At 37.3% G+C, this 27,064-nt stretch overlaps 1 protein-coding gene across 1 annotated transcript in view; it reads right to left on the reverse strand.

Annotated features, from left to right (window-relative positions):
• PARP8 (poly(ADP-ribose) polymerase family member 8) overlaps window positions 1-27,064 on the reverse strand; it is a 185,668-nt gene that overhangs the window by 75,661 nt on the left and 82,943 nt on the right. The window contains 5 exon segments of the mRNA XM_052659163.1: window positions 3,865-3,959; window positions 5,244-5,321; window positions 7,211-7,281; window positions 7,834-7,923; window positions 16,076-16,113. Of these exon segments, the coding sequence (XP_052515123.1) occupies window positions 3,865-3,959; window positions 5,244-5,321; window positions 7,211-7,281; window positions 7,834-7,923; window positions 16,076-16,113 (372 nt within the window).

Raw genomic sequence — 27,064 nt, forward strand, 5'->3', positions numbered from 1 at the left:
ATTAAGTTCTTATAAACCTCAATTAAGTAAAAGAACAGCTAATTAGAACAGTCTGCTTTCAATAGACTTAGAACTTTGCAAAGAAGATGACTCCAAGACCTTAGGCCTAACTACTCCTTCTCCCATGTGTCCAAGCCACGGTATTTTAGACCAGACAGTAAATTCATTCTTATTTATTTTAAGTAAATCAAACTAGTCCTGCTGTGATTCATTTATATCATGGGGCCTCTGGGAGCTTATTTATTCTGGAAACATCCTCTGTAGTTGGAGAAAATCTACAGCAGACAAGAACATGACTTGCATTCATTAAGATTTAAATTGGATCAAAAATATAAGTGAAAGAGGCAAGAGGAAAACAATCAAAACCACTTATGACTTTAGACACTTCATTTGAATGAAATTCCGTATAGTAATCTAATTTAAACAGTCCATAAATCATCACTATTTTATCAATAATGGAAAGTACTAATAGAAATAAGTACTTCGTAAATGCTCACTGAAAAAACTAAAAAATATTCACACATAAATAATGGTATGATTGAGGCCTAGATAGCATAGTGTGTGTGTGGTACTCAGTCACTAAGTCCAACTCTTTGTGACCCCAGGAACTGTAGCCAGCCAGGCTCTTCTGTTCATCCATGGGATTTCCCAGACAATACTGGAGTGGGTTGCCCTTTCCTCCTCCAGGGGATCTTCCCAACCCAGGGATCAAACCTGCATCTCCTAGACTGCAAGCAGATTCCTTACCAAAGATAGCAGGAAATATGTATTAAAACAAATAAAAACTAATTTTAAAAGCAATCAAAACATGTGGTAAAGTGATTCTCTAAACAAAGATACATACTTTAGATGAAAAGTAATTAAATTCTATGCTGTGTTGAGTGATCGACTTCCCAGGGGGTGCTAGTGGTAAAGAACCCATGGTTAATCATATACAGACTTCTTTGTATATGGGAGAGAGGGTTAATTTTCTATGATTAAAGTTTTAAGATTTCAAGCGAAGATTCATGGGGTCGCAAAGAGTCAGACACGACTGAGCGACTGAACTGAACTAAACTGAAAGTTTTAAGATTTCAAGCAAAGATCAACTAAAGAGAAAAAAAAAAATCAGTCATTGTTTCAGACTATTTATTTTTTTAGGCAGCTTGTGGGATCTTAGTTCCCTGACCAGGGTTCAAACGCAGGCCCTCAGTAGTGAAAGCTTGTAGTCTTAACCATCAGGGAATCCCTGAACAATTTATGGATATTCTCTATTGCTTTCTTCACAGTCAAAGACTTTGGCATAGTCAATAAAGCAGAAATAGATGTTTTTCTGGAACTCTCATGGTTTTTGATGATCTAGTGAATGTTAGCAACTTGATCTCTGGTTCCTCCGCCTTTTCTAAAACCAGCTTAAACATCTGGAAGTTCACAGTTCACGTACTGCTGAAGCCTGGCTTGGAGAATTTTAAGCATTACTTTACCAGCATGTGAGATGAGTGCAATTGTGTGGTAGTTTGAGCATTCTTTGGCATTGCCCTTCTTTGGGATCGGAATGAAAACTGACCTTTTCCAGTCCTGCGGCCACTGCTGAGTTTTCCAAATTGGCTGGCATATTGAGTGCAGCACTTACACAGCATCATCTTTCAGGATTTGATAGCTCAACTGGAATTCCATCACCTCCACTAGCTTTGTTCATAGTGATGCCTTCTAAGACCCACTTGACTTCACATTCCAGGATGTCTGGCTCTAGGTGAGTGATCACACCATCATGATTATCTGGGTCGTGAAGATCTTTTTTTGTATAGTTCTTCTGTGTATTCTTGCCACCTCTTCTTAAAATCTTCTGCTTCTGTTAGGTCCATACCATTTCCATCCTTTAGCGACTGAATTGAACTGAACTGAACTGATTGCTTTCTTCATTTATTCACTCTATAATACTTACTGAATCTCCATCTTCCTTATCCTCTGGCCGAGGCATAGATCAACTATGAAATAATCACAGCTAATTTGCTAAAACTTTGAAAATTCCAAAGATTTGCTTTTTGCAAGTATAATCCCTATCTGTCTCACTCAACTGCAGTCTAATATTCCTCCATGAGTAGGAGAGAGGGTCTGGGTATATGTGCTATGCTGTCACATATACAGCATGTGTCTGATTTTGTGCAACTCTATGGACCATAGCCTGCCAGGCTCCTCTGTCCATGGGGTTCTCCAGGCAAGTATACTGAAGTGGGTTGCCATGCCCTCCTCCAGGGGATCTTCCCGACCCAGGGATAAAACCCACGTCATTTAACATCTGCACTTGCAGACGGATTCTGTACCACTAGCGCCACCTGGGAAGCCCCGTCTGGGGTAGACAACCCCAGCTTATTTAGGCTGCAGGTGGTTATGAGTTTCTGTTTCTGCGGATAAAATGAAAGGTAGCAATAATAACTTACAGCTGTGTTATACTTCCCAACCATTAAAAGTATTTGCTTTCTCAAATGTGGATATGTCCACTGAAAATATAACCAGATAATATGAACATTTTTAATGGGTGTTCCACTGAAAACAATCAAGAAGCCTCCAGTTTGTACTTCATACATGCTCTGTACTATAAACCAGGATCGAGAACCAAACCAAAACAAAGTACACAAACAACAAAAAAGTGCACAGAATTAAGAGTCTAGAGGGGGAGAAGTAAATCAATAATGACAAGACATGAAGAGAATAATAAATGAGGTAAGAGGCAAATGTGATAGGAGGGCAGAGGGCAGAATAACCAGTCTGCACTGGAGCTTAGAGGAAGGCTCAAAAAAAATGCTGACTTTTGGACTGGGGCTTGAATAAAGTCAGCAACAGGGTTTGAGAGGGAAGCACTGGTTGGGCAAATGGCCAAAGTCAAGGGGAAACAGCCTATTTGGAGACCAGGAACAATCCTGGTTTGGGTGGATGAGGCTGGAACTGAGGTCAGGCTGTAAGAAGGGCCTGGAGACTTGGAGCCCACCCTTTAGGAACACAAAAATCTAAATAATCAGATCTGACTGGTGGGAGGATACAAGCATGATGGCAAAAAAGTTTTTTCTTAAATTAAAGAGAGAAAAGAAAGACTAAATAGGGATAGTTGGGTCTTCTGAATGATTAAAGTAAGAAAAATTGGTTTGGAAATTTATCAAATAACTAAGTAACTGCAACAAAAAATACATTATCATTCAAATACACACTGCACAAAGTTATGTCTTTTTTTCCTTTCTTTTTTTAGGGACCAGATGACTTATCACAAGGGCTTCCTTAGTGGCTCAGATGGTAAAAAATCTGCCTGCAATGCAGGAGACCCAGGTTCATTTCCTGAGTCGGGAAGACCCCCTGGAGAAGGGAATGGTTACCCACTCCAGTATTCTTGCTGGGAGAATTTTATGGGCAGAGGATCCTGGCGGGCTACAGTCCATGGGATCGCAGAGTTGGACACAAATGAGCACTAACACCTTCACTTTCAACACTTTACTTCTCACAACGTGACTGGATACCAGCCGTTATGCATTATTTACTTTTATTGTTCACACAGATGTGTCTTTGATTTACGATAACAGAGTGGGCCAAGCTGACCAAATCTATTACAGGAATTGATAATGCTGCCACTTAACACTGCTATTTTATCAAACTAACTCTACAAAATAACTAATTTCTTTAATGAAATGAATGTAATCTTAAACTACATGTACAATAAAAAGTAATCATAGCCAAAATTATGCCATTTTGTTTAAGCAGAAACATAACAGACTCTCTCATATACTTTCAAATATAATTGAGCCTGAGAAAATTTCCACCTAAATAATTCCAATACAAAATTCCAATGACTTTCCAAATAATTTTAAGTTGTAATCACCAAAGGGATTTATTTACCTGAGAGAAACTGCATGTGGCCCATATATCTCTCTCACTGCTGACAAGTCAGCTTCAAGCTGGGGGTGTTTGTGCAGCTCCCCGTCATAGTTAACCTGATGAAAAGGAATCAATTAGGAGTGACTTAGGGAGAAGAGAAACAAAAAAAGCAAAATATAAACAATCTCTTAGGTTACCCTGTAGTTCTGCCATGGGCATTTTCTCTGTTGCCTTCATAAAAAATATATATAGATAATTCAGCACTATATTCACTACAGTTCTTCGGTTCACATACATCTGGTATAATTCATTATGCTTAAAAAGTTATTATCTGACTACTTTGATACAAAGACAATACCACTGTTAAAATGAGTGAAGCAAATGGCAGATAATCTAGAAAAACTTCTGGACTGAGAAAAGAGCATTCACTCCCCCTCTGTAAGAATTAGTGGTGTGAACAAAAATCAAAACTAGAAGAATTATTTTAAATACTGTTGAAGTGTTATCTGGTTAAAGAGTCTTAGGAAAAATACCCCATTTCTAGTAAGGCATTCCTGGAGAGAAGAATTCTAGCTTTGTTCATGTCCACCCATACCTCTACTGCTTTGCATATGCTTGACAGACCAAATTACTAATTTTTATTCTAAATGAATAAATGTATTTGCATTCTTTACATAATAATAATCAACTTTGGCTTTAAAGCATCTCTGTAACAAATTACCTTTCCATGATTCTATCCAAATTACAAAGCATATTTGATCAAGTTTACAAAAACAGAACAAGACATCTTATACAGCCATATCCTAAAATCAAATGCTCAGTTTAAAATTTCAACATTATACTAGAAAAATATAATGAATTATTTTGTATAATACATGCATGTGCAGCGGTGCCATTTCCACGTATATAATTTATGATGTTTCTTCGTCACAACTGATCAACACTTTACATTCGTATAGAAGGAAAAGGAAGACAGTAAATACAAATAATGAAGATGCTCAATAATAAGGGCCCATCAATTTTTATAAAGGTTAATCACCTTCTACTGAAAACAATCCATGCTTTTATTAGTGTCACCATTTCAAAACATTGACTGAGCACAACATGCTTGATAGATGTAAAAGTTAAAAGCGTAATAAGATGCTGTCTGCAAAGTATCTGTAATGAAGGCAGATGACTTCAATGTAAATAAATGATTACAGTCAAAGAACTGCAAAAGCAACCTTAATTTCTGAAACTATATAGAGAATGAGCGACAGATAAATTATATGAATTTCCTTGTTAGTTACAGAGCGCTGCAGAACACATAGGCCTTTCGGATGACAAGCACAGATTTCTGCGACAGCGTGTGCGGCTGTCTCTGCCTTTGAGTGGGTGTCTGGAGAGCCTCGTGTGCTCACCTGTCCTCCATAATAAAATTCTTCCGAATCATTATCTCCTTCAGAGTCTTCCTCCACTGTGCTGTTCTGTCTCGACTCCTTAAAATAATAGAGTAAGAAGACAATTTTAATGGTCAAACTAGTTTTTCCTCCTTCTGGAAAAAAAGGTAACGAATGGACATAAAAGGTAGGTCTTGTGTATACCACATGAATTTTAAATAAAAGCATTCTTGGTGAAATGCAAACCAAAAATGAAAGATAGTGACAGATAAGTTTTGTGGTGGGTGCATGAAGCTCTATGTACCTGGTCTTGAGTTTTATGATTTAATATTTGATGTATATAAAAAACTATGTTCATCAATTACAACTTTGGTTTTGTTCTGATAAAACATCTGACAAGTTCACACTGATTCAATTTTGTTAAAAAATTCCTCAGCATTATTTATCCCAGACTGTTCTCACTTTCACTGCCAACTCCACATAATGGTATGAAAGAAAGGGCACTTTGAATCTAATAATATAAAAATAAAATTATGCATATACATACAAATACATTACAAAGATAACTTTCAGTGTGTAGAAATTATTTGTTTTAAATTTCAATTTTCAAAAGGATGTTTACTTAAATATACTTGAAGTATGAGTTTCTAATTAACTGAACCGTATCTGTTATGTGTCTAAAGTACAAATGACAAAAATTCATCTAAAGTAACTATTCCTGTCCCGGGGCCCTGTTAAAATAATTAAGAGAAAGGTAGCTACATTTAGACACAGGAATCTATTAACTTGATGTTTTGTGATCATCCCTAACTTTCTAGACCAAATTTCAAATTATTATAACAAAACAAAACAAAAACCTAGAAAAGGGAATGTGCTGCTGCTGCTGCTGCTGCTGCTAAGTCGCTTCAGTCGTGTCCGACTCTGTGCGATCCCAGAGACGGCAGCCCATCAGGCTCCCCTGTCCCTGGGATTCTCCAGACAAGAACACTGGAGTGGGTTGCCATTTCCTTCTCCAATGCATGAAAGTGAAAAGTGAAAATGAAGTCGCTCAGTCGTGTCCAACTCTTCGCGACCCCATGGACTGCAACCCATCAGGCTCCTCCATCCATGGGACTTTTCAGGCAAGAGTACTGGAGTGGGTTGCCATTGCCTTCTCTGAAAAGCGAATGTAGGTTTTATAAAACATAGTTTTTGGTTTTAGCAATGATAATGCTAAATTAGTGGTGCTCACTTTGGCTACTGAAGTGCAGAATGAATGGTATAACACTAAAAGGAAAGCAGGGTGGCATTCAGTGCGTAGTTTTTGTTTTATTATAAGATTACTTGATCCTTTTTTTTTTTTCTTTTCTGATGTGGACCATTTAAAAAATCCTTATTAAATTTCTTACAATATTGCTTCTGCTGTTTTTATGTTGTTACTGTTGTTTTTAATGGCTACAAGGCATGTCCCCAACATTTGGAGGCAAAGTCTTAACCAATGGACCACCAGGGAAGTCCCAGTGTACAGTTTTAAAATCAAAGAATTGTTGGTCCCACCATCATTTTGTTTGATTAATGTCCCAGTATTTATCTACAGATTGAAGTAAATTTCCTAAAGGTGCGATTGTTCTTTTAACACTGGCCAAAAATAGTAAGATTATACCCAAGCTCTGTGCTCCTTTAACTAGAAAGACCATCTTTTACAGACAAAATTTTAAAGGTCTCATCAAAATTATGTATACCACATACAGTCATTCTAACTATGCTACTTAAGTGCTCTTCAGTCAACTACGTTATTAGATGAAAATACAGAAAATAAGTTAGGGTTTGTACACACTTCATTTAGATTTAAATCAGATGTTCTATTACTTTAAAGGTAGTTAATTTTAGGACACTATCTTTCCCATACATAAATCCCTAGGCCAGCAGTATGAACTTCATTCACTACATGTAATCTTAATCTAAACAATGATGGTGTTAACCACAAATACATGGTAAATTTCACATACCTCGCCACTTTCCTTCTGTAATTTGGATTTTATGGATAAGCAACAGTTAATGTCATTTGTCTTTCTTAATTCTGAAATATATAATTAAAGGATCATTTTAGTTTTCAGTATACTATTTACCAAACATTTATAAGTTTCAGTATAAAAACATCCAAAGATGATTCTTTTTTGCAAGAGAATTAAGAAATATTTTGAAAGTATGTTAGAGAATTATATACAAACTTTTCTGATTTTTCATTGCCCATAAAAATATGGTCAAACTAAAGTTGCCACAGTACAAATTCCTTCAGCTCTCACTATATAGTTCATGCAATCTATGTTGTGTTATGTTTTTTAAACATTCAGTTTGTCTAGCAGTATTGTTATGCATGAAAATATTTTCACAAGCAAATATCAACATAATGTGTTTGAAGGGGACTTTTTTAAAGTACTAATTTATGCATTTAAAAAACTGTTGAGAAACAAACTAGTGATGTTAAATAGAAAATTTGCACAGAGAACCAGGCTTATAGATTCCAAAGATAAATATCTATTATATAGGTTAAAAGAAACCAAAGAACAAAGCTACCTACAATCAACAAAATATTAACCAGGAACTTAAGAAAATAGTGTATTCCCATTACCTGTTGCTAGTCGATGAAAAATTACTGGAATTGGCTCTGTAGTAACTAATACATCTTCATCATTTTCTGAACTTGAAACATATGTATTATCTGCAAAGAAATATAGACAACTAACGGCATAGTAATTTGAAAAAGTACAACCTTTATGAAAAACGATTAAGGAATAGCTACATCACTTCCAACACTCATGAGGTACACACTATTATTCTGATTTAATCTGGAAAAAAAATGAAGGAAATTACAGGTTTTCTTGCACATTAACAATGTACAAATTAATTATAAATGTTTTCTTTAAAGATGCTTGCATCTCCTGGAGAAGCACAGACTTTGGATAGAGACTATTCAAACACATGTCTAACATTTCATGCAGTAATGGATCATTTGGAAGTGACTGGTTGCCTCAACTCACAGAAGAACATCCTTTGCAATATTGGTATAAGTCTATGGTAATATCTGGGCTTCCCTGATAGCTCAGCTGGTAAAGAATCTGCCTGCAATGCAGGGGACCCCGGTTCAATTTCTGGGTGAGGAAGATCCCCTGGAGAAGAGATAGGATACCCACTCCAGTATTCTTGGAATTCCCTGGTGGCTCAGACGGTAAAGAATCTGCCTGGAACGTGGGAGATCTGGGTTCTATCCTGGGGTTGGGAAGATCTCCTGGAGGAGGGCATGGCAACCCACTCCTGTATTCTTGCCTGAAGAATCCCCATGGAGAGTGGAGCCTGGCAGGCTATAGTCTATGGGGTCGCAAAGAGTCGGACATGACTAGCGACTAAGCACAGCCCAGCACGTGATAATATCTGGGGCTTCCCGGGTGGCACAGTGGTAAAGAATCTGCCTGCCAGGTAGGAGACATCAGAGTCGCAGGTTCAGTCCCTGGGTCGAGAAGATCCCCTAGAGGAAGAAATGGCAAACTACTCCAGTATTCTTGCCTGGAAAATTCCAGGAGGAATCTGGCAGGCTACAGTAAAAGGGGTCACAAAGAGTCAGACAGAACTGAGCACAGCACACAGCACACACATGTTGTAACATAACACACAGTTGCTCTATTTTTTGCTCACTGATGATTACAGGGCATCTGTGACACACAACTATTCAACAAAGAGTTAAAGAGACCATTAAATAATGGTCCTAAAATATGCTCATCAATGATGCATAAAAATGTAAACATATATATATAATGAAAGTATAAAATACATCCAGCAAATATTAGAAGCCTGCATCAATTTCTGCTAGGAGAAATGAGTGTTCAGATGACTTATGAATACGTGATAAAAGAAACTTGAGCCAAGTTTTCATAATATTGTGTCAGTGCAGTAAGAGCTATCAAGCTAAGTCATTATTTCCAAAGATATATCTGTACAGTTTTTAGGCCTTGAGGAGTGAGTAAGTGAAAGTGATACGTATTCACAGCGTAGCCACAAAAGACTCTCAGAGTTATAAAGCTTTAAGTTATTTAGGAAGGTGAGAGGAGATGGGGGTGGGCTGGACTGGAAACCAAGTAGGTTTGCCTCATTACTTTGTTCTAATTACAAATTTTGCCTTATTTCTTTTTCAACTAGCATCTAGGAGGGTGTGAGACTTCTGTGTTTATCTAGTGAGATCCCAGATTAAGAAACAGATTTTATATGACTTTTAATTACTGTCTTGTCATATTAGGTGAAACTTTGCTTATCTGAAGTCTCTTCTGTGGGTAACCTCACATGTTCAAGTGAGGATCAAAAGCTGCTCTAAACTCAGTTTTTAAATTTCTTAACCCTCATTCAGAGCCTCACTGATTCAAAGTTATTTGTATGGAATCAATTTAGTTAGGCTTTCCCCATGCACAACAGATTCCTTGAAGCAAACTTGTGAAGAAAAAGAGCATTGAAACAACAGAAGCAACAGCTAACCACCAACTAGAGGGAAACATACAGAAAAATTTGTAAAGTGGACACAGTATCATGGAATATCTTGGTGTCATGGAATGAGGAGGTTTCTGCTAAAGCATCAAGAAGCAAATAAATTAGAATTTTCTGTTTAAGAAAACAAGGAAGTGAATAATTCAATTTAGAGGATCAAATGGCTTACAGGAAGTGAGGTGTGAATCAAGAGAATATAATTTGGTAAATAAATGCTGCATAATACTAAAAGATAGGATTATGCATTCAACAAAACATTTTTAAAGAGATTTTCCACTGGTTTGTATTTTGATTAGTATTTAAGCATCAGAACACTTCCCATTTCTGCTTTTGGTTTAATTTACCCAAACCAAAATGTTTTCAGTTTTAATGGATAACAGTATCCATTAAATCACCATTACAATACAACAGACCAGATCACAGAGGAATATCCAGGTCAAGAAGAGAAATGGAAGAGCAGACAAAGCACTTCAAATCTAGACTCTGCTACCAATTAGCTGTTGATCTCTTTAAATCTAAGCCACGTTCTGCTTAGTTATAAAATGAAGAGGTTTGCTGATGGGGGAGCTTTGAGGAGCATCCCAGCTGTCTGAATGGATTCTGTGTTTTCTTTTGTTGTTGTTGTTTAACTAACTATTTTTAAACCTTCCTCAAACTATTTTGACATCTGTAATAATACTCATCTTTGTTTAGATGTAGGAAAATAGTACACAAAAAGGGTAAACAATGCATTTAAGGTAACAGAATGAGTCAGTGACAGACAGAGCGCTTTCAAGCTCAAATTCCTTCTCTGCAATTCTCCTACTTGAGTTTAGGGCTGACAATTTCTTTTCTTTCTAAAAGCTTATGGCTCAGATGGTAAAGCGCCTGTCTGCAATGCAGGAGACCTGGGTTTGATCCCTGGGTTGGGAAGATTCCCTGGAGAAGGAAATGACAGCCCACTCCAGTACTCTTGCCTGGAAAATCCCATGGACGGGGGAGCCTGGTAGGCTACAGTCCATGGGACTGCAGAGTCAGACATGACTGAGTGACTCCACTTTCTTTTCTAAAAGCTTCTAGGGACAATTAGGTTCTTTAATGTGTACATTTTGTCGAGAACCTATATAGATCCTTGTTAAAGGCTGTTACCAATATGAATATTTTCTCTTCTCTTCCCTTCCCTGCCAGACTATGCAAGCATGACTGGAAATTCTGTGGACAGAGGACAGATGAGTAGAGAGCTATGAAAACACATGTTTTTAACCACTGCTTTTATTCTATTTCATTCTATTTCTAATTTAAGCCATCATGTAACTTCATAAAAATAATTACAGATAATAACTGTATTGATTTTATAACATAATCTGTATATTTCCCCCATATATGATATTCATATAAACCATCCAACCCAGTCAATTATCAATATCATCCTTATTTTAAAAATGAGGAAACCAAGAGTCAGAGAAATTAATTCACCCAAGTTATTTAAGTAATTAAAAGTTTACACATAGTGTAGTAAGTGGTGAAACTGTCTGAGTCCAAACATCAATGCTTTGCTATTTTTTTTAATATCAAAAACTAGAGAAATGAGAGAATTCATACCCTCCAGTAGGCAAGCATCCTAATTAAAGGTGGTAACCCACAAGAAAGAATTCTGCTGGTCTGTCACAACAGAGTCACAACCTATGATTTGTAACATACATGCATGTGTGCTAAGTTGCTTCAGTTGTGTCTGACTCTTTGCAACCCGTGGACTGTAGCCCGCCAAGCTCCTCTGTCCCTGCAATTCTCCAGGCAAGAATACTGGAGTGGGTTGCCATGCCCTCTCCAAGGGATCTTTCCGGCCCAGGGATCGAACCCAGGTATCCTGCTTGACAGGCGGTTTCTCTACCACTAGTGCCATCTGGGAAGCCTGATTTGTAATATAATTAACTTTAAAAAACAGAAAATTGTCTACAGTATAAACTCCATGAAGAAGTACAGATAACCAGAAGGCTGCTCTATTTCTTCACAATTTTGAAAAGCTAATATATATATTGCATTTATATACATGTCATTTTGTATACCTAAACCTTAAAGACCCTCTAAATTTTCATCTTCACAAAAACAAACTATGAAATGAATTTCAATAGATGGCACAGGTAACTTAATAGGTTAAATTATAAAATAGCAAATCTGCTCCTAAGGAAATAAATGAGATGGTATAATCTTGAATTGGGAACATTATGCTGATACATGTTCATAGGATAAAAAAAAAATTCTGTACTGCATTTTCAAACTTAAATGCAGAACTTAAGATAATCATTAAGCCATAAATTCAGAAAAAGTGGGGGGGGGGGGGGAAGCCTGAGGAACAGTATCAGAAGGAATTAAGAAAAGTACTATCAAGATTACTGAATTTAGAAATTAGAAGCAACATAAAAGAGCTATTTGTTTGAAATAATTTTAAAAATAGACAAATATTTTAGAAGAAAAACAAATGGGGGGAAGACAAAAACAAATATAAAATAATATAAATAAGGAAGGGGAAATAATCACAGAGATGCAGATTTTTAGATTTAAGATTGAATACTATTTAAAAAAAAACTTATTGCTAAAAGAAATTTGGACATTTTTCCAACATAGTGAACCTTCAGGAAGAACACATGTTAAAAAATGGCTAAAGAAATAGAAAAAAAAAAAAAAAGAAGAAGAACAGATCACTAATCATGGCAGAAAAATATAACTGCCCTAGAACAATCTCTAAAAAATACCAGGCTCAGACAGATTTGCTAGCAAGTTCTATCAAATGCCAAAGAGCAGTTTAATCTCTTCAGCAATCTGAAGTCTTTAATAACAGAATATATGACAAAATACACATAACTCTTCTAGAGCAACATTAAAATATCTGCTAATATAAACTTGTCACCTTTTGTTCAGAGGAGAAACCATGTATGATACCTCATTTGATGCCAAACAAGAACTGGATAAACTGCAAATATTCATTCTTTACAAAGAAAAAACTTGGTAAATGAGAAAAGGAATGATACCTGCTTTTCTGAAAGCGACTAGAAGCAAGCTCACTAATTTTGAGAAAAGGAAGGAAGTTGCCAACTTTCATATTTATTATTAAAAATCATTCTGGAAGTTCTGGCTAGTGCAAGAGGAGAAAAAATACAGGTATGAATACTGGGAAGGAAAAGCAAGCATCTAATTTATATATATATTTATATGAAAAACCAAGCATATTAACTGAACTCCTAGTACAAATAACTAGAATTAAATTTAATAATGGGGGAAATATTATCACAGTAATATTTACTTTGAAGAAAGCTCCATAAAAATACTGCTACTACTTCTTCTCCAGAAGTATCTTCAGAAGTGACAGGAATCAGAACTGAATTAGAGTCTTGGCTACCAGCAAAACTACACGGCCTTGGGGAATATTTAGCCTCTCTCGGCATACTTCTTCACGTATAAAACGGCATGATAACACTTGTTCTGTCTATACATAGACTATATTTAGAATAAATTCAATCATGTATATGAAAATACTTGGTTCTACCCCCAAATTTGCCGATCCTCTCTCTCCATCTTCATGTTTTATTTATATACTTTTTTAATAAATTAAATTATATTGGAAATTCACTACTAACTTGCTTCATGAATAAAATTCAATTTTAAAAAAGCACCAATGATAACCAATACTTTATTTTCAATTTCAATTTCTGTATACCGTAGTTCCAAGTGGGGCTCTTGTATGATGAGAAAAACCAGAATGATACCCTGTGGCCACAAGAGGGAGCTAAATATTTGGTTTCCTTAATTAAAGGCACCGTCATATTTCCTACCCTACAGAATAATTCACTTACTGTCTTCAATTGGGCTTTGATTTGTGGCATTATTTCTATCACCTTGACTTAAAAGTCCTGCATCACTCATGGCTGACATCTCTAGAAGCTACCTCAGATGAAACACACAATAATTATATTTACAATAAAAAGTTGAAGGCAGGAGGAGAAGGGGACAACAGAGGATGAGATGGTTGGATGGCATCACTAACTTGACGGACATGAGTTTGAGCAAGCTCTGGGAGTTGGTAATGGACAGGGAAGCCTGGCGTGCTACAGTCCATGAGGTCGCAGAGAGTCGGACACGACTGAGCAACTGAACTGAACTGAACAATAAAAAAGTAGGGCTTTTATTTTCCTAACAGTTAAGCAAACATTCAGCATCAAAAGCATACTATATCATAAGGGAGAGGGCTGATTGCAAAATCATCCAAAAACTTTTTTTCTTTATATAGTTCATGTCTTGGTTCTTCCAATAATATCTGCCTAGAATACTTTTGATACTGTTATTAAAAATAGGTATATATTTAATAATGAATAACTCTCCTTATAAAATTGTACAATAGTTTTATAGAATGCTACACTTAAGATATATGGAGATCATAGCAAAGTAACTGTAAGGGAATTTGTGATTTATGAAAATTATTTTAAAATATTAAATTTGATCTTACAAAAAGGTTAAATGCAGAATGTAAATTGCTACAGCAAATACTTAGGTTAAAAGCTAAAGAAATAAATTTTACAATATTCTGACACAACATTATTAACTAATTATTTTTTTAAATATTTAAAATACATATAATCAAAATTATAGCGATCTACTCATTTTATACAGGAATTATTATCTCAATATACATAGTAAATGAACAAAACAGATTTAAATAGGAATTAGAATTATGACTTTAACTTATAACACACATAGGTCGGTTTGGTAATCATCAGATTTTATTAGGAATGAATACTGGAGTAAAAAGTATATATATGAAATACAAGCAGATAAAATGTGCTAATCTTTTCTACAATGTATGATAAACAATAGATTCCTGCATTACACTTTTTGGGGTAAACTGTGTGCTTAGTTGTGTCTGATTCTTTGTGACCCCATGGACTGTGGTCTGCCAGGCTCCTCTGTCCATGGGGATTCTCCAGGCAAGAATACTGGAGTGGGTTGCCATGCCCCGCTCCAGGAGACATTCCCAACCCAGGAACCGAACCCATGTTTTCCGCATTGAAGAAGGATTCTTTACCATCTGAGCCACCAAGGAAGCCCTGGAATACCGGAGTGGATAGCCTATCCCTTCTTCAGGGGATCTTCCTGACACAGGAATCAAACCAGGGTCTCCTGCATTGCAGGAGGAGTCTCTACTAGCCGAGCTACCCGGGAAGCCCTTATCAAGACAGTTTCGATCTTCACTAAGTCTACAGTGCTCATGCTCTTACTCAAGATAAAATTATACATATCATTTGTGAGAAAAGAACTAAAGATAAATTTTGTTCATATCTTCAAATTATTATGACAAATGTTGGCAAACACACCCTGGGCTCTGGTGAGATTACAGTGAGTCCAGAAAGTAAGACTGAACATGGCCTTGAAGAAAGACACTGGTTTGATGCATAAAAAATGAATCTATAGTGATCTTACATTCTGCTTTTTATGCACAAGTGTTTGTGGACCTAGTAATCAATTTCAGGACACACAGGGAGGACGGCTGTGCATACGTAACAAGCCTAGTGCAGTCTAGTGGGACGGTCCACGGGCTCTGGACTATTGGGTTCAAATTACAGCTCTTCCCCTTAATAGCACTGGTATCATTCATCTGTAAAATGGGGATATTATGGTAACAATCTCATAGGGTGGTTTTAAGCATTGTTTAATTATATATACACTTAGAGAAGGCTTCCCTGGTGGCTCAGATAGTAAAGACTCTGCCTGCAATGTGGGAGACCCAGGATCGATCCCTGGGTCAGGAAGATCCCCTAGAAAAGGGAATGACTATCCACTCCAGTATTCCCGCCTGCAGAATTTCATGGACGGAGGAGCCTGGAGGGCCACAGTCTGTGGGGTTGCAAAGACTAGGACACAACTGAACGTGTTATCACATACACATAGACTTAGAGAAATTGAGAACGGCCTGTTATTTTCAACTATTACTATTACTTTTAGCTATTATTTTAGCTGTTGCTCCTGCCTATTATTTTTAGGTTATGAGAAGCCAAATGATTTCCCCAAACCAACAACTAAACCAGTTTAGAGAACCTTTATTTTAACCATAATGAAGTAAATACATAGGCTGGCACTATCATATGGGCTTAAAGAAAGAATAGTTTTCACAGGGAAACTATTTTGATTCTGGACTGCATCTCAAGTAAGACATGTACCTAGCAGGCAATCAACAGAATTATATCTTTAAGTCTTCCCTTGCCAGTGATTCACCCCTGGATATATTTAAATACATTTCACATCTCCAGAAGAAAAAATATTCAAAGGAATCATGGCATAAATATTTGTAATAAAAAGAAAAAAAAACATACCTGGGTAATCTTCAGATACATGTACTGAATAGGATACACTGTTAAAACAAGGGGCGGGAGTGGGGGGGAGAGAAAAGACAGGCTCAAGTTACTACTAAGGTAGACATGCTTTTATACAGTAAAAAAACAATCTCAGGTTACTCATTAATTTATACAGACACAAGTATAAACAGAAATCAAGATGGATTAGAAAACATCTTTGATATTTGACACAGGAATCTTACAGATTTTTTAAATACATGACATAGTAATATAAACCTTTTGTGATACTTTTTTTAGTATAGCTAGGTCTTTTTATCTCAGCAGTGTCTAACATTCAGTTCTTTATAACCATGTGCATTGTTTGTGTAGGTTTTATCAAATCATTTTTTCTTACCAAAAATGAAGTATTCTCCCATGTAGTATGGCACTTAAGGATCTAAACATTTATAAATTTAAACATTTATTTTTAATATTGCCTTTTCATAGTATCTTGTGCTTTTTGAAACGGGTCCTTTAAAGAATTAACAAAATGGTGACAGTGTAACTAATAGGTATTCATAAACCTATCTCTCATCATCACCATATATAGTAAATAAACTACGTCCTGTACTCAGAAGGATTGGGTTGTTTTAAAAATCACTTTTAACAACTCCATTCTCAGTAACCTCACTGTTTCTATGCACTTATCTCATGACACATGGGGATTTGTCATACTTTGTTTATTCTCTTTTATCAACTAGATTGCAAGTCACTTGAAATTAAGGTCCATCGATATTTGTATTTTCAGCACAGTTACCTATGCTAGACACATATGCATGATATTCAGCACATATTCAGTATTAGCTTTTTGGATGGATCAGTACGGCTGCCACTTGTCACAGAAAAGTCAAAACTGAGTTCAAGTTCAGCCAAAATAACTACCTGTTCAGACCAAAAATGATCAATTGTCTTTGAAGAAACTTACAGAATACAGACCCTACATAAAGTATCATTCACAAAGTCAATACAGCCAAATTACTTGACATATTAACAAATTAAAAAAAAAACTTGAACCTACTTCAAGAAAAAATTTGACTCGTGTATGAGATTAGCTCTCAATAATGTTAAAACAGTAAATAAGTATAGTTAAGGATGTGAAGGAAAATCTAATCTCAAGAAGAAACAAATACAAAGAGACAATCAGGGTCTTGTGGGGACACTAACAAAATAGCAAATCAGAGCTTTATATAATCGGAGCTTTAGAAGATGAAAAGAGAGAATAATGCAGAAAAATAAAGCTGAAAATCTCCAAATTTGGGTGAAAGACATAGACATGTAAATTGAAGAAGCTCAGAAAACTCCAAACAGGATAAGGGCAAAGACATCCACTTCCAAGGACACATAATCATACTGCTAAGAAACAAATACAAAGAGAAAAATTTCACAGAAGAGAAACAAAAGACACATTACATACAGGGAAATAAGAATCAATGTTAAGTTTTTGTAAGAAACTACAGAGGGGCTTCCCTGGTGGCTTAGAGGTTAAAGTGTCTGCCTGCAATGCGGGAGACCTGGGTTCGATCCCTGGGTCTGGAAGATCCCCTGGAGAAGGAAACGGCAACCCACTCCAGTATTCTTGCCTGGAGAATCCCAGGGATAGAGGAGCCTGGTGGGCTACACAGTCCAAGGGGTCGCAAAGAGTCCAAGGGGTCGCAAAGAGTCCAAGGGGTCGCAAAGAGTCGGACATGACTGAGCGACTTCACTTCACTTCACTTCACAGAGGACACAGGACAGGAGAAAAGTAGAGCAGGGGCGGCGGCGGGAGGAGGGGACGGGAAGCAACAGCTATGAACCGAGAATTCTTTATCCAGGCCATAAATCTGTCCAAAGTGAAGACCAATAAAGAATTTTTCAGATAAAGGAAAATTGTGGAAATATGTCTCAGCAGACTTAAAGTATAAGAAATCCCAAACAAAGTTCTCCAGGCTAACTGAGAATTAGAATTTCAAATACCCAGAAGGAATGAAGAGCACCAGAAACTGTCATGCTTTGTTTGACAAAATACAAAAGACAGTATTTCTCATAATGTTTTAAAAATACACAAGGGTGTTTAAAGTAAAAATTCTGCACTGTGTGATTTATAACATGTAAATGTAGTACCCATGGCAGTCACCGAATAATATGCGGGAAGGGTTAAACAGTCATATATAGCTTCAAGGTCCTTAATCTTATGGGAAATGGTATAATATTAACCCTAAATAATACCTCTAAGAAATTGTAAGAAGATACATTGTAATTCCTAGAGCAAGCCCAAAATAAGATTAAAGACAATAATAAATTACATGGAGTTCTAAAATCATCCTGGAACCTTTAATCCCAAAGAAAGCAGGAACAGAAGAACAAAACACAAGGACAAATAGAAAACAAATACTAAATGGTATGAATCCCACCATAGCAAGAATTGCCTTAAATGCCGATGGACTAAACACACTGAATAAAGGGCAAAGATGGATAGATAGATTTAAAAAAGCCAGATCCAATTCCATGCTGTCTTTAAGAGATCCACATTAAATAAAAACACAGGTAGATTGAAAAATTTTAAATGGAAAAGATATACCATGCAAACGGTAAGCATAAGAAGACTGAAGTGTTTAATAACAAAGACATCAAGACAGACATGAAGATATCATTCATAATGCTATCATTCATTAATCCAAAAGGATTAATGAATCCAAAGGATTAATCCATCAGGATGGAGGCACAATAATCACAAATGTGTATGTACCTAATAACAGAACTTCAAAACACGTGAGACAAAACCTGACAGTATTAAAAGGAAAAACAGACAATTCAACATAGTATGAGAAATTGACAGAACCACTCCCCTCCAAAAAAGATCATTAAAGACACAGATGATTTGAAATACATTTTCATAGAAAATTACAACCACAAAAGATATTCAAAAGACTATCTTTTTCTCTTTAGATACACATGGGTAAAACATCCACCAAGGTAAGTCACATACTGGGCTATAAAACTAGTCCTAATAAATGTGAATGCATAGATGTTCAGGGTTCACTAGTTTATATCCTGGTCTTCCTGGCTCATCTTGTCCTTAAAACACTAAATCTTAAGTCCTCAAAAAAGCCACTGCCTTTTAGAATTTGTGACTGGACTCTGTTACCTTCGCCACAGGCAATGCAACTCTGCCAGTCAAGCCCAAGTCTCCAGGACTCCACCAGTCAAATCCCTGGCATGTTTTTCTAGTCCTTAGAAAGTAATTAGTCAGGGACAAGAAAGACTAAATAAAGAGGACAGTAGGAAAGAAAGATGGTTAATATGAGACCAAGCACTGATATGCTGGTTCTTTCATAAAGCATATTTAATTGTTCAATTAATTCAAGAAGCATTTCTTGATAACTGCTAAAAGTCAAACACTGTGTTAATCCCAAATAAGATTCAGGTAGAAAAAAAACATGACTAAATTATTAATTCAGAGGGAAACAAAGAATATGAAATATAATGAATATGACAGACCAAGAAATCTGCATATTTTAAAGCACATCAGACTTTTTTTTTGCTATTTTTAAATAATTATAGAGTCACGTGAAGTTACACAGATAGTGCAGAGAAGTCTCATGTTTCCCCACTGATTACATCTTATGTGCCGATAATACAACATCAAAAGGAGGAAATCGACACTAGTGTTATGTCATTTGTTCACATTTGCATCATGTACCCACTATCGCAAATCAAGACAGAACGATTTTATCACTCAACATCTCCCTCTTTAGAGTCATACTTATTTGCCTTTATACCTACATCCCTAAACCCAGGCAGCCACTAATCAGTTCTCCATCTCTGTAATTTTGTCAGTTCAAGATTATTATTATGTAAGTGCAATCAGAGTATGAAGCGTAGCAGTATTTTAGGTAAAATTAGTATTTCGAAAAGATTACTATGATTGGAAACATTTAGGATAGACTGAAGAGGAGAGGGATCGAATTAAGTAATAAAATATGAGCAAACATCAGCGGGGAGGTATGTAATGGGAAGGAGAAGCAGGAACAAATGGCAGATGCTGGACCCCAGCCAAGAGCCCAGCTTTGGGCCCTGAATCAAATGCCAAAAATTAGAAGATAAAATAACCTTGCCTCAGACAAGCTGGAGGAAATATATACTATGACCCCATGTGAATTCATCTTCCCACAATTCATTTCCTTACAATGGAACGATACTATGTGGAAAGGAAATTATGGATGACCAGGGCAAACCTTTATCTGGCAGTACTATGTGACAGAAGCCTGGGAATTTGCCAAAGATTATGCTCAGCACTGAGCTGAATTGACTCCCAACAGCTTACCATCTCAACCTATGGCACTTGGATTCATTTTTCATCCGAATCAATGTTTAGAACCAAAAGGAAGTCTTAGTACAGTCCCATGTCTATCTTCAATTAGGGAGACTGCTGTGGTTAGGCCAAGCAAACTGGATCAAATTCCAACTTTGAGCTGGGTGGCATAAGAAAAGTAATTTCTATACACTCAGCTCCCATCTCTTTTCAGTAAAATGGGGGAATCCAGATCTACCTTACCAGCCCGCTGTGATGATTTAATGGCTTAACAGGTGTAAAGCCCCCAGGACAATGCCAGACACTAGCAGCAGGTGCAGAGTAATTTTAGCTTCCAGTACAAGCAGTGAAAATTTACAGAAGTGAAATTTTACATGAATGAATGTTCTCTGGGGAATTCAATTTGTTCAAAATCAGAATATAATGCATTTTTTTTCAGAGACCAAAGCTACCATGGGTGATTTTATTTTATGGTTGTATTATCTTCATGATATTAGAAGACATTCCCATGTTCATGATCATGCCTAATTTTTCAAATACAAAATAGAAAACAAAAGCCCTACAAAATGATTCATCAGCTCCTGTGATGTATAGCATCTTCAGGGTTGTACACCAGAAGGAAAATCACTAGGGCTGTAAAATCTGAATCAGTTTCACTTACAGAGTCCTTAGGGAAACAATCTAATAGAAACAGACATGGATGATTAAAGCTAAAGGACCTAATAGGTAGGGCTAAAAAAAGAACAAAGAACCAAGCTTAAATAGATATGAGAGTAAGTGTAGCAACATGCAGTACATAATAAATGTTAAAGCAAGCCAAAAAAAAAAAAAAAAAAAAGAGAGAAGTGAAAGTGAAAGACGGTGAGCATGAGAAGGAAGAAAAACTTGGAGCAAGCTCTGAAATCTTATTTTTAAAAATGCCTTCAGATATTTGGAATTTGCTCAATTACAAATATACTGAGGTGCTTTGACAGAGAAGTTCAAGTCCATCGATAGGTATCTGGCATATACTGAATGCACCATACTAGGTTCTTAATATCACAAGTTTAAAACTACAATCTATAAGTTATTTGTATTATCTCAGTAATTTTTTAATAAAATGGTTGCTTCTGCCTCTTATTGCTCTGACAGCATCTATCCCAAAGATACCTTCAAATAGTCAAGAGCCTCTGGAGCAGTTCCTGGAAGAGCCCTCTTAGATGTTAAGTATCTACCTAATCTTGTACTTTGTTTACATATTTGTTTACTCCTATAATTAAATTGCCAACATCCGCTGGATCACCGAAGAAGCAAGAGAGTTCCAGAAAAACATCTATTTCTGTTTTATTGACTATGCCAAAGCCTTTGACTCTGTGGATCACAATAAACTGTGGAAAATTCTGAGAGAGATGGGAATACCAGACCACCTGACCTGCCTCTTGAGAAATCTGTATGCAGGTCAGGAAGCAACAGTTAGAGCTGGACATGGAACAACAGACTGGTTCCAAATAGGAAAAGGAGTACATCAAGGCTGTATATTGTCACCCTGCTTATTTAACTTACATGCAGAGTACATCATGAGAAATGCTGGGCTGGAGGAAGCACAAGCTGGAATCAAGATTGCCGGGAGAAATGTCAGTAACCTCAGATATGCAGATGACACCATGCTTATGGCAGAAAGTGAAGAAGAACTAAAGGGCCTCTTGATGAAAGTGAAAGAGGAGAATGAAAAAGTTGGCTTAAAGCTCAACATTCAGAAAACGAAGATCATGGCATCTGGTCACATCACTTCATGGCAAATAGATGGGGAAACAATGAAAACAGTGGGTGACATTATTTTTCTGGGCTCCAAAATCAATGCAGATGGTGATTGCAGCCATGAAATTAAAAGATGCTTACTCCTTGGAAGGAAAGTTATGACCAACCTAGACAGTATATTAAAAATCAAAGGCATCATTTTGTCAACATAGGTCCGTCTAGTCAAGGCTACGGTTTTTCCAGTGGTCACGTATGGATGTGAGAGTTGGACCGTAAAGAAAGCTGAGCACTGAAGAATTGATGCTTTTGAACTGTGGTGTTGGAGAAGACTCTTGAGAATCCCTTGGACTGCAAGGAGATCCAACCAGTCCATCCTAAAGGAGATCAGTCCTGGGTGTTCATTGGAAGGAATGATGCTGAAGCTGAAACTCCAATACTTTGGCCACCTGATGCCAAGAGCTGAGTCACTGGAAAAGACCCTGCTGCTGGAAAAGATTGAAGGTGGGAGGAGAAGGGGATGACAGAAGATGAGATGGTTGGAAGGCATCACTGACTCGATGGACGTGAGTTTGGGTAAATTCCAGGATTTGGTGATGGATAGGGAGGCCTGGCATGCTGCAGTCCATGGGGTCGCAGAGTCAGACACGCCTGAGCGACTGGACTGAACTGCTCTCTAACACCACCTTTCCCTCCTCTGCCGTGTGCTTCCAGCTCTCCCATGCAGGTCACCTGCCTGCCTCCCTTCACCAGGTTAACTCATGCCGGCCATTCTCTGCTCCCAGCCCTGGGCTCTGAGTGCTGCTGAAAGGACAGAGAAACTAAATCTAGTGGCACACCACGTGGAATATGACGCCAGCTACGCACAATCAGCTCAGTGGCCCCCAGAGCCACCGCTCACACACTCCTTTGCTGCTTCTTCTCTGTAACCTTTTCAACCCCCCACATCTTTCCAACACCTTCTAACTATCAATACTTGCCCTTTCACAATGCACATTAAGACACAACAGACGATCATACGGTTACTCCCTCAAGGCATTCTCTCAACTGTTTCTCCACCAACCACCTACAGGCTCATACTTCTCTTCTGGCATCCAGAAAGAAGGAAATCTCCTTCCTTTTATCTAAGGCTAACACATCTACATGATTTATAGATCCCATAAGCTCACAGTCCATTTGGTACCTTTCTCGATTAATTTAACCTAACAATGACATCATTTCAAATTAATCAAAATTTGTAATTATGCAACTGAGAAGAGATCTGCCCACAAAGATATTAATGGTAGTACCATTTAAAAAGAAAAAGTGCCCTCCAAACCATAAGTGCCAATAATAGGATTTTACCAACTATTACATACACACAATGTGATGCCTGGCAACTATGAAAAAATAATGGTGTAAAATAATATGTAATGAATGAGATAAGTGTTTCTGATACATTAAGGTACATACAAAAAAATCAGACTGCTGTAAACATATTTTCGTTAAAAATGTATAAATGCATGTCTACACAGATAGAAACATGGCTTGAAAAATAATGACAAACTTGAATAGTTGTTATCTCTTGGTAATTGGATGAAAGGAAACTCTACCATTTATATTGTTTTGATCCTTACAATAAATGTATACTGTGTAAAAAGGAAAAACCTAGTAATGTTTAAGCTCTCCTTTTACCTCGTAGCCTTTTTTCATCACTCTACTTTTCTTCTTAAAGTTAAGTTTTTATAAAGAATAATCTAACCAGTCTTCACTAGCTATCAACTTTACAGGCACCTTAAAATCTGGCTTCCACTCTTACTGCTCCACCAAAATTCTATTTCTCCAGGTCACCGTCATCCTTTTTTATTTCTAGTTATTTTCTTACATGAATTCTCAGATGCAGTTACTAAAAACAAAGATATCATGAAACCCTCCTTCCTTGGGTTTTGATCTCCACTTCTCCCTGGGTCCCTGCTTGCTTTTGATGTCTCCTTAATCTCTTTCAATATTTCACATTTCATGTTGTTTTTGTATTTCAGTGCTTTCCGCTCTATTTTTTCAAATGAGTAATCTCAACTACATCCATGAGAATCTCCCACCAGCCAGAAGCAAAAGACTCAAATATTCCCACTCTCTAAATCAAGCAGGCAGCTTCTTTTTTTTTTTCTTCACATTTTCAATAGGATATTCTGCTAGCAAATTAAACCCAACACATACAAAATAGAACTCATAGGCTTCTTCACATGAATTTTCAACTCAGCAGATTAAATAGCAAGAAATTCAGCGCAAACAGGAGCAGCAGCTGCTGTTAGGGAACTAGGGACCAATTTACCGCTTGACCGTATTAGGGCATGAGCCCCTTGGCCACCTTCTGGAGCAGGAAAATTCTGATTCAGTAGATCTGAAGCGGAACCTGGGAGTGTGTATCTATACAAAGTACCCAGAGAGATTCCGATGAAGGTAAGCTCTGGATCTTGTTTTCCAAAACATACAAATACAGGTCCTATAGAGTAAAATTCTAACTCCTTAGCATGTCTTCCGAGGCTAATCATGATCTGAACCATAAGTTCCTAACTAGCCAAAACCCTCACAAATACTCACAGACCTTAACATCCAACCACATCAGGTTCTACCATTCCCCAGACAGGTCATCTTTTTCACACAAATGAAACTGGTTCCAGACTGCTGGGCTCTACCATTACTAACTGTGTGACAGACAGCTAGGTAACTAACCCTTCTCTGCCTCGGTTACCTGGTCTGTAATACCCATCTCTTAGGGCTGTTGTGAGGAATAAACAAGTTAACACATGTAAAGCACTGAGAAAAAAAAAAATGACACCAAAGTCTTCTATAAACATTGGTTGCTTCATTAATAATATTATTTCAAGGATTATTACTTCTATACATAGAATTATTTTCTGAGAACACACCCCCTCTCCCCTCAATATTCAATCTCAAAAGCAACTTCCTATGAAACTTCAAAAACTCAGGCAGACTTGGGTGTTTTTTCCCCCATGTCCCACTTCACCTTGACCTTAACTGTCCTTAGAGTAAAGGTACAGACCAAACATTGTCATCTCCAAACCCCCATGGCTCTGCCACAGTAACTCCACAATTAAATAAATTCTGAATAAATGAACAGATCACATCTTTTTCCAAAATTACTTGAAAATAGACCATGCCATTCCTAGACAGAATACCTACCATGTAGTAGGCAGTACTCAAATATTCGATAAAAAATCAGATCAGCAAATGCAGTAACCAGTGGTTCTCCCTGTGGGTACACACCACTGTACATGTGCCAGTCGCTTTCATCACATTCTTTTCACAGGCTTTTCGTGATGCAGGTTCTGAACACCCAACTCATGGGTATTCCCTTTTCATTTTTGAATCTATACAATGAGGGTTTGATACTTAAAATTATTACCAGACCTGACAGCATGAGCTGAAATTCAGTGACACAGTATAGGAGAAGATCTCTGAGATGCTCTGAGAGATGGAAGCCACAGTTATGTTCATAAGAGAGTAGACATATTAGCTTTTCAAACTGACCAGTAGTTAAACTATTCTACTTGCCATGAGAATGCTACACATGAAAAGTCTTTATTTAACTTACTCCTATCTTGAAAGTATGGAAGAAGGAATGTCAGTTCGCCTAGAAAAAAGAGGCAGGGGTATAGAAAATGTTCCATGAGAGGAATAAGCATGCTTTATCCAAGGCCTTCAGTGAAAACCCTGTGAGTGTATATGCCCTCCCTTCTTCCATTCCACTCAACATGAAGACACAAACAGCTTGCTCTCACTCCAGAACAGAAGGCTCATCTTTCCCACCAAGGAAATACATTGTTGATACAAGGCAATTTATACCACACTTTGTTTGTGTGTGTTTGTGCAAAGTCAATTCAGTAATGTCTGACTCTTTACGACGCTATATACTGTAGCCCACCAGGCTCCTCTGTCCATGGGATTCTCCAGAATACTGGAGTGGGTTACCATTTTCTTCTCCAGAGGATCTTCTCGACCCAGGGATGGAACCCGATCTCTTAAGTCTCCTGCATGGGCAGGTGGGTTCTTCACCACCAGCACCACTAGGGAAGCCCCCTTTACAAAGGTTAAAGGGTGAAGATGCTTGCCCAATAAACACTGAGTTTCTCAATAACAGGGCTTCCCTGGTGGCTCAGAGGTTAAAGCGTCTGCCTGGAATGCGGGAGACCCGGGCTCGATCCCTGAGTCGGGAAGGTCCCCTGGAGAAGGAAATGGCAACCCACTCCAGTGCTCTTGCCTGGAGAATCCCATGGAGGAAGGAGCCTGGTAGGCTGCAGTCCATGGTGTCGCAAAGAGTCGGACACGACTGAGCGATTCACTTTCACTTTTCTCAATAATATGCATGTTCCCATTTTCAAAGCTTATTTCGATAATCTTTAAAGTTATACTTTTAGCAAGATCAAAAGTGATGATGCTTTTTGCTTGACTTTAAGGAAGTGGCTGAGTCAGCAATTTTCTATGCTTAAATATTACACTATCAGTTGAAGGCAGGAGGAGAAGGGGACAAAAGAGGATGAAATGGTTGGAAGGCATCACCGACTCAAGAAGCATGAGTTTGAGCAAGCTCCAGGAGTTGGTGACGGACAGGGAACCTGTTTGCCCCACGGGCCGCAAAGAGTCAGACACAACTGAGAGGCTGAACTGAACTGACAGGCTGAATGTTTAGACTTGTAAGTAAATCATCTTTTCAACAAGGATGAACCTGAAAGACTTAAATCCAATTTTGATTAGTAACCTAGATGCATCCTTTATTTATAGTATTAATAAATTATACAGTAAGAGCAAAATCATTTTTTTATACTGCCTTAGCTTAAAAAAAAGCCAATAGCTTATTTAAATAAAGTTCTACTTCTCTCTTTAATCATAACCAAAAATAAGAGGCGATTACAATTCCAACAAGACATGAATATTGGACAGAG

The sequence above is a fragment of the Budorcas taxicolor genome, chromosome 20 (assembly GCF_023091745.1).
Source record: "Budorcas taxicolor isolate Tak-1 chromosome 20, Takin1.1, whole genome shotgun sequence".
Lineage (NCBI taxonomy): Eukaryota > Metazoa > Chordata > Mammalia > Artiodactyla > Bovidae > Budorcas > Budorcas taxicolor.